General features: G+C 42.5%; 1 protein-coding gene across 1 annotated transcript in view; it reads left to right on the top strand.

The window, feature by feature from the left end:
• The first annotated feature begins 3,580 nt into the window (after positions 1–3,580).
• Positions 3,581–8,425, top strand: part of LOC106599743 (myosin light chain kinase 2, skeletal/cardiac muscle) — a 31,160-nt gene continuing 26,315 nt past the window's right edge. Inside the window, 1 exon segment of the mRNA XM_014191043.2 lies at positions 3,581–5,473. Within this exon segment, the coding sequence (XP_014046518.2) occupies positions 4,877–5,473 (597 nt within the window). The 5' untranslated portion in view covers positions 3,581–4,876.

Here is an 8,425-nt window from a genome sequence, read left to right as displayed (position 1 = left end):
ACCCTGGAGCATCCCAGAACAGCGTGTTCTGGGTGAGAGAGGCAGAGGTCCATTTATAACAGCGTAGTTTGTCTCCTTGACAAACAAATGCCACTCTAAAACCACACAGTATACTCCCCCGGCAGAGACTGTTTAACCTGTTCAGAATAAGACACGGTTAAAGTTAACGCAGACATTAGCATTATAAAGATGTGTGTGTGAGTATGCATGCAAGTGTGCTGTCACTCTTGCAATAGTAGTGTCATGGCAAATGTGCTACAGTACTTGCTAATACTCACTAATAAGGGGTGTAATGTGATTTCCTTTCTGCATTTCAAAATAGCCTATCTTTTGAGGAACTTGGGATGTAAACAAGTAAAAGATTGTTGAGGTGAATGACAGGGTCATATTATTCTGTGATTAGGTGTTCCAAACCTGCAGGGTCAGTCAGGACACACACATGTTCAAACATGCACGCATGTGCATACACGCTTGCGCGCACACACTGTACAAGACGTGCACACACATAGTCTTGTACAGCTAACCCTGTGGGGACACACAATTCAGTCCCATTAAAAATCCTATTTTCCCTAACCTTAACCCTAACCTTAACCCTAATCCTAACCATAGCTCCTAACCCAAACACTAACCCTTGCTCCTAATCCTTAACGTAATTCTAACCCTAACACTAATTCTAACCTGAACCCTAAATCCCCTAGAAATAGCATTTGACCTCGTGGGGACAAACAACATTTCCTCAGTTGGTAAAATTGTTGTTTGTTTAGTTAAACACATCCACACACATCCACACACATCCACACACACACACACACACACACACACACACACACACACACACACACACACACACACACACACACACAGACACAGACACAACACACACACACACACAAAATAACATTTTGATCGTGCTATTCATTTGCTGCCTGCAACCCTCCTGTGTGTGTGTGTGTGTATGTGTGTGTGGCTGAAGTTGTAAAAGCTCCACACACACATACTGTAGCTCCTCCACTTGGCAGATATTGAGAGGGTGGGTAGGGAGGGACTTGAGTTTGGGCTCTCTGACAGCCACTGCTCCAGTTTCACTTTAAAGTGTTGGTGATATAAACTCGACCTCTGGTTTATGTAATCAGCCCCACTACTGAAGCATGTTTATTCCTCCCGGTCTCATCCACAGTTTAATCGTCTTACAGTTCCCCCCAGCCGGCCCACACCAATGTACTGTAATATGAACCACTATTATATGCATTGGCTTTCGAGGTAGATGTGAACATTTTACCCCATATCTGTGGAGTTTTGTGGTCTGCTACTTAGAGCTGCAGTTAATAGCATGCTCCGAGGCCTGTATTGGAGGACATAAATATTCAGGTAAATAGATATCTGCTGAAGTATTCTTTAGAGTACTATATTTGCATGCGTAAGGTAACCCTCTGCACCTCTGAAAGTGACACAAGCTAAGCCTACGTTGTCGAATGACCTACGTTGTCTAAATTGCCATTCTGTCACCTGTTGGTACCCAAGGACAGGTCACCCCCCCCTCCCAGTTTGTAGTCTGTGGGCCCCTGTCTTTGTCAACGACATGTTTCACAGAGGCCTGGGAGGGCAGGCTAATCTGTCTCCTTATCTTATCTGCTAATCTGTCTCCTTAGCCGTATCATCCTTGAATCTATGACGGGATTGGACGGGGGAGTTGGCACACACATCAATGACACCATGTGTTCTCTTAGTTCAGTTCAAGTTGCATGGTTAAAAAACTATATTATCATCTATCAATCTGTGAATTACAATATAATAAGTATAGCAATAGATTCCATTTTTTTATATAAACCTATGCATGATGATAATTTATGACAGTTGTGTATGCCAACATGCATATTCTGTATGCAGTAGAGTACAACATTTATCCAATATGTTTTTGTCTCCAAAGTGGCTGTGGAAAACCCTAGATCTCACTGTGAATTACCCCATTCCCTTGTTCAGGGGCAATAAGCAGTGTTTGTATTGATGATGCATATGTCTCTTATTACACTTTCCATTGATGCAAAGCACATAGAGTACGAGTCAAAAGTTTGGACACACTTACTCATTCAAGAGTTTTTCTTTATTTTCACTATTTTCGACATTGTATAATAATAGTGAAGACATCAAAACTATGAAATAACACATATGGAATCATGTAGTAACCACAAAAGTGTTAAACAAATCCAAACTTATTTTATATTTGAGATTCTTCAAAGCCATCCTTTGCCTTGATGACAGCTTTGCACACTCTTGGCATTCTCTCAACCAGCTTCATGAGGAATTTGTTTACAACAGTCTTGAAGGAGTTCCCACATATGCTAAGAACTTGTTGGCTGCTTTTCCTTCACTTTGCGGTTCATCCCAAACTCATCCCAAACCATCTCAATTGGGTTGAGGTTGAGTGATTGTGGAGGCCAGACCATCTGATGCAGCACTCCATCACTCTCCTTCTTCATCAATTAGCCCTTACACAGCCTGGAGGTGTGTTTTGGGTCATTGTCCTGTTGATAAATAAATGGCAGTCCCACTAAGCGCAAACCAGATAGTTAAGTGCACTGTGAATTCTAAATTAATCATCGCAGTGTCACCAGCAAAGCACCCCCACAACATCACACCTCCTCCTCCATGCTTCACGGTGGGAACCACATATGCTGAGATCATCCGTTCACCTACTCTGTGTCTCACAAAGACAGCAGTTGGAACCAAAGATCTCAAATTTGGACTCATCAGACCAAAGGACAGATTTCCACTGGTCTAATGTCCATTGCTTGTATTTCTTGGCCCAACCAAGTCTCTTCTTCTTATTGGTGTCCTTTAGTAGTGGTTTCTTTGCAGAAATTTGACCATAAAGGCCTGATTCACGCAGTCTCCTCTGAACAGTTGATGTTGAGATGTGTCTGTTACTTGAACTCTGTGAAGCATTTATTTGGTCTGCAATTTCTGAGGCCGGTAACTCTAATGAACTTATCCTCTGCAGCAGAGTTAACTCTGGGTCTTCCTTTCCTGTGGTGGACCTCATGGGAGCCAGTTTCATCATAGCGCTTAATGGTTATTGCAACTGCACTTGAAGAAACTTTCAAAGTTCTTAAAATATTCCAGATTGACTGACCTTCATGTCTTAAAGTAATGATGGCCTTTCGTTTCTCTTTGCTTATTTGAGCTGTTGTTGCCATAATATGGACTTGGTCTTTTACCAAATAGGGCTATCTTCTGTATATTACCCCTACCTTGTCACAACACACCTGATTGGCTGAAATGCATTAAGAAGGAAAGAAATTTCACAAATGAACTTTTAACAAGGCACACCTGTTAATTGAAATTCATTCCAGGTGACTACCTCATGAAGCTGGTTGAGAAAATGCCAAGAGTGTGCAAAGCTGTCATCGAGGCAAAGGGTGGCTACATTGAAGAATCTGAACTATAACATATATTTTGATTTGTTTAACACATTTTTGGTTACTACATGATTCCATTTGTATTATTTCATAGTTTTGATGTCTTTACTAGAAAATAGTAAAAATAAAGAAAAACCTTTGAATGAGTAGGTGTACAAGGTTTTGACTGGTACTGTATGTCCCAGATGGACCACTGCATCAAGCATATGTTGATAGGCTTATTGGGTACACTGTTGAGGGTTCCAATTACAAAGCCCTAAGTAAAACAAATTGTAACTGACTTAACTGTCTATGAGTAGGCTAAGACCTGACTGGATGTTCTTGTGAGAGAGAGACACAGTATTAATCATGGCTGTCACCCCCTCTCCAATTTCAGCACAGAGGCTAAAGATCTTAAGTGCTTTCTCAGCCAGGGGACTACAGGCTACAATCTGAACCTGCCTTGATTTTCTCTTGCTCCCTCACTGGGTGGGTGCTCGTTACAGCTGTTTTGCAGCCAGCGAAGAGATTTCCATAGCAAAGTACATGACTGTCTTAAATACTGAAAATCAGGGCTCACATGCAAGTATTTTCCAGATGTTATTGCAACCATTATTTTTTAGGCTCTCCTAAACACTTCTAAGATGTGAATTGCTCCACCTGTCATTAATAAGGATCTTTTTAAAATGTTCAATTTTTTGCAAACACAGCTGTTCTTTGTGAGTGGATCTTTTGACAATTGTTTGATATTTTGAGTTGACCTAAAAATGTCCCCTACCGGTTATAAATAAAACTCGTCAGTGTCCCCCCTCCTTTCCCCTCCCCATCTGTGACACCTGTTCAGCCTAATCATTGTGAAACCACCAAGTCAGACTGAAAAGTCTACTAATTTACATGCAAATAAAGTAAAAGAAACCCAAAGCGTTTAGCATCATCCCAGACAACTTTCCACTTTGCCTCAGAGAGAGGGACTGTGTACACTGGCCATTTTGAAACTTGGTAGGCAGGCCAGCGACTGGTGACGGACCCCTGCCAGTCACAGCCAACCACAGCCCTCCGCCCCCATTGCTGGTCCCCTGCTGACATTGGCTGTTCTGTTTACATTTAGGGAGATCAGCTTATTCCATTCTAAATACCACCTCCAGTAGGGAGAAGTGCAGAGGTGTCAAACTGTGGGTGAGCGACATGGGGGCATAGGGACAATCTCACAGATTACAGTGACCGTTACTAGCTGTATCTTTCTGTTTTACTCTTCATGGATTTGAATTTTGTTCACTTGTTTATTTTTCATCGAGAAATTGGCATTTCATTCCAATTTCCGTCATTAGATCAGCTTGTCTGTACACTTGAAGATGAGCACAGAGGGATAAGGCTGGCTACATTTTCCCAAAAAGTTTCCCCGTCTGTCTCACGGACATTGGTCATCAACCTTTCCGTGACCCTTTTTCTGTTTCGATTGGGCATCCTAACATTATTCTATCATGAGTTCCAAGATAGTGAACTATAACTCAACCTCAAGAAAGCCAAGCATGATGGATAACGTAACCGATTGCAATGGTGCCGGCTTGGACCTCATTCAGAATCGCATTGAGTCTCTGAACAGTAAGATGGACAAACTCATCAACATCCAGGAGAAGGTCCTCAACCGGCTGGATGGAATGTGCCAGAACATTGACAGTATAGAGAGGGACATGGAAACACTGAAGGTGGATAAGGAAGAGATCCATATCCCTGCCAGAGCCCGAACTCTACCACCGGCCCTGGCTCAAACCCAGGGCACGGGCATGGGGGGCGAAGTGAGAGAGATGTGTCAGGAGATGAGCTCCTTCATGACAGTGCTGGACCAGCGCTCGGAGAAGCAGGCTGAGAAGCTGGACGGAATGGAAAAGCTGGTACTCAGCATCCATCAGGTCATCAGATTCATTGGGGAGACGATGAAGAGCCCCCGGGTTATGGAGATGATGTTTATGGGTCCGGCAGCACGCAAGGCCTCCAAGTCAAAAGACCTCAAGATGGCTATTAAGAGGCAATCGTCTGGAGAAAAGAGCAAGAGCTCAGTTACTAAGAAGACCGACAAGGTGAGACTGGGAGTTCTAACTGCGCTAACCAAAAGAGGTGTGTTTTTGCAGGTCTATGTAGACTATATAAAGGTTGCTTTATTAAGGCACTTTATGCACTCAACTGAGCCCTGGATACGTTAATGTGAACTGCGTTCATATTTCTATAATGGATTGATGATATGGATGTGACGGCAACTTAGGTTAGATGAATTGCTGGGTTCATTGTTCCCTCATGACCTGCAAGTTACATGTCCTTAAAAAGATTTGCACAGTTGTATATAGGTTCGGAGATAGACATGGCGTTCCATGTTGTCATGTTTGGTTTATGATTTGATTTAGTTTTATGACTTGCCACTGCAGAGGAAAATGATCAGAGCAGCAAAGCTGACTAGTCAAGTGTTCTGTTTCCTAAGGAAGGATTGTGGCTTTGCTCATGCTACTTTTCCTCATTAAGTTCTGGAAGATGTGTCAAACCAATATGACTTATATAGCGATCTCCCCTGGTTTATAGTGATCTCCACTGGTTTTATAGTGCCATGCATACTAGGCCATACTATATGGAAGGCGCCAAAGCCTATACACAGTGGTAAAATTGGTGGGGAATTTTCCACCACTAGGCTTGTTACAATGACCGTATTACCAGCACACCGGCGGTCACGAGTTGTGATGGCAGTTTAATTCCACGTGACCGTTTAGTCATGGTAATTAGGCTTCTCCAAGCTCGGATTCAGGGCAACCCCCCCATGTACATTATTTACCTCCCGCCATAATAACAGTGTCATACAGCCATTGATCTAAATATCTGTACTTTACACTGTATGATACATTTCACAGAGATTGGCACTTCTTCAGATTTGAGTGGCTCAAAATAGGAAGAAGAGGATGGACCTGTATAGGGGAGAGTGTTTTTAATAGTGGAGTTGTTCTATATGGTTCTATTCTGTGTTTTTTGAAACTGCACTATCGGTTAGGGGCTCGTAAGTAAGCATTTCTCTGTAAGGTCTACACCTGTTGTATTCTGCGCATGTGACTAATACAATTTCATTTCATTTGAGTTGCTATATGCTGTAGGTGCTGTTTTCAGATTCATAGTATTGCTTGGGGATGGAGTGCTGGACCGGTAGAATGTATTTGCCTTTTTAACAGAAGCAGGCATGTGGCTTAAATAGGGTTCAAACTGGTTAAGGACTCATTGGCAACAGGTAGTGACAGGGGTGAGAGATAGCCTAGTGGTTAGAGCATTGAGAGGTCACTGGTTCAAATACCTGAGATGACAAGGTGAAAATCTGTTGATTTACCCTTGAACAAAGCACTTAACCCTAATTTGCTCCATTGATGCTGTACTACTATGGCTGAACCTAGCTGGTGTATGTGACAATAAATATATTTGTTAATCTTAGGGAAGCTAGTATAAGCATTTGGTTGACTAGATTTGGTACTGGACTGAATAGATAACAGAAAGAGAGGAATTTTAATCATACTGTCTACAGCACTGGGTTACACAATGTATGGCACCCAATTCCTCTGGGCTTAAGGGGCAGTCACTTCCTTCCAACTTCAACAAGCACTTGAAGTTGTTGATACAATGTGAACAGCAGTAACACGCGGAGGGTGGTCTTAGGCACAGACACTGAAAGTCAATGGGTAGAGTGTTTGGCATTAAAGCCTTAAGCGGGAGTTATAGGTACCCCATCACTCTCCATCACTGGCATTAGGGTGGAAGCCAGGCAGGTATCTGTTTTCATGCCCAGGGTCTATTAACTGCAGGATCCATTTTATTAAAAAATCAAATCAAGCATAGACCAACTTATTTAGATGGTGAATGAGATACAGTGTAGTGTAAGAGTTTTCACATTTCATGGTGTAGAGTAGTGTAAAGTATATGAACTAGGAAATAAGGAAAGGGGTACTGTAAATAGGTACTGGTATCGGATCATTTTAATGTAGTCAGACCCTTATTTGGTTAGATAAGGGTCATTCCATTTCAACACAGTTCTAGCACAAAACAGACAAATTTGATACAGACATAACATTTTCAGCTTGATTTGAGGTTAGAACTCAAACAGCAACTCTAAGGTCATATAAGTCCTAACCTAACGTAGCAGGTGTAAAGAAACGTCTGAGCGGGGTCCCTACATCTGGTTTTCAGAGAACAAGGAGGCTAGGTTGAATATACTGTATCCCTGAAAACCAGATGTTTACGGTTTTTAACTCCATACGTTAGGGCAGCATCCAAACTTCTGTGATTGGCTATTGGCTACTGTATGACGCAGATCGCCAGGAATTCTCATTGTCATCAGAGCTTTCGTCAGGTTCTACCTTCAGCCTCTGGCCAGCTCCCATCAACTCCAAGGTATGAGATGTCTGTCCACCAGAGACATCTGTCACTTTAGCCCCCCCTCCCGGCACACACACACACACACACACACACACACACACACACACACACACACACACACACACACATGTACCCAACCCCCCCCCCTATCCTTAGATTTGTCCTCCAGGAAGAAACACTGCTGTCACTGTGGAAACCCTATCCTCAAAATATCTTATCTGCCTTACTACTGAGCAGTGCTTATCTCACAACCAAGAACTAAGAGGCCCCCAAGGGTCATGCCTTGAGGCATTTTTTAAGATGTTGACCTGCTCATAAAAGGACTGGAGCGTTTTCTGTGGTACTAGTGAGCCCCGCCTTACCGAAGTCTGTTTGAGAAGACTTGTTTGGTTGGTTGCGAGAAATGTTTCCGCTCAGGGTCGGCATTGCATGCTATTACTCACTATGACAGGTGATATGCTATAAATTCACAGCCTAGTACATATGTAACACCCTATCCATTCATCTGCTGTGGGCAATCAACAGAATGCTTTGACTGAAACAAAGTTTGTCTTTATATTAATGCATATTAATGCAGTATCAGGGTGTTACCCTGAATAAAACAACTGATAAGGATAGGTTATATGTTTGAC

The sequence above is a fragment of the Salmo salar genome, chromosome ssa03 (assembly GCF_905237065.1).
Source record: "Salmo salar chromosome ssa03, Ssal_v3.1, whole genome shotgun sequence".
Lineage (NCBI taxonomy): Eukaryota > Metazoa > Chordata > Actinopteri > Salmoniformes > Salmonidae > Salmo > Salmo salar.
This window is presented reverse-complemented; position numbering and strand designations above follow the sequence as displayed.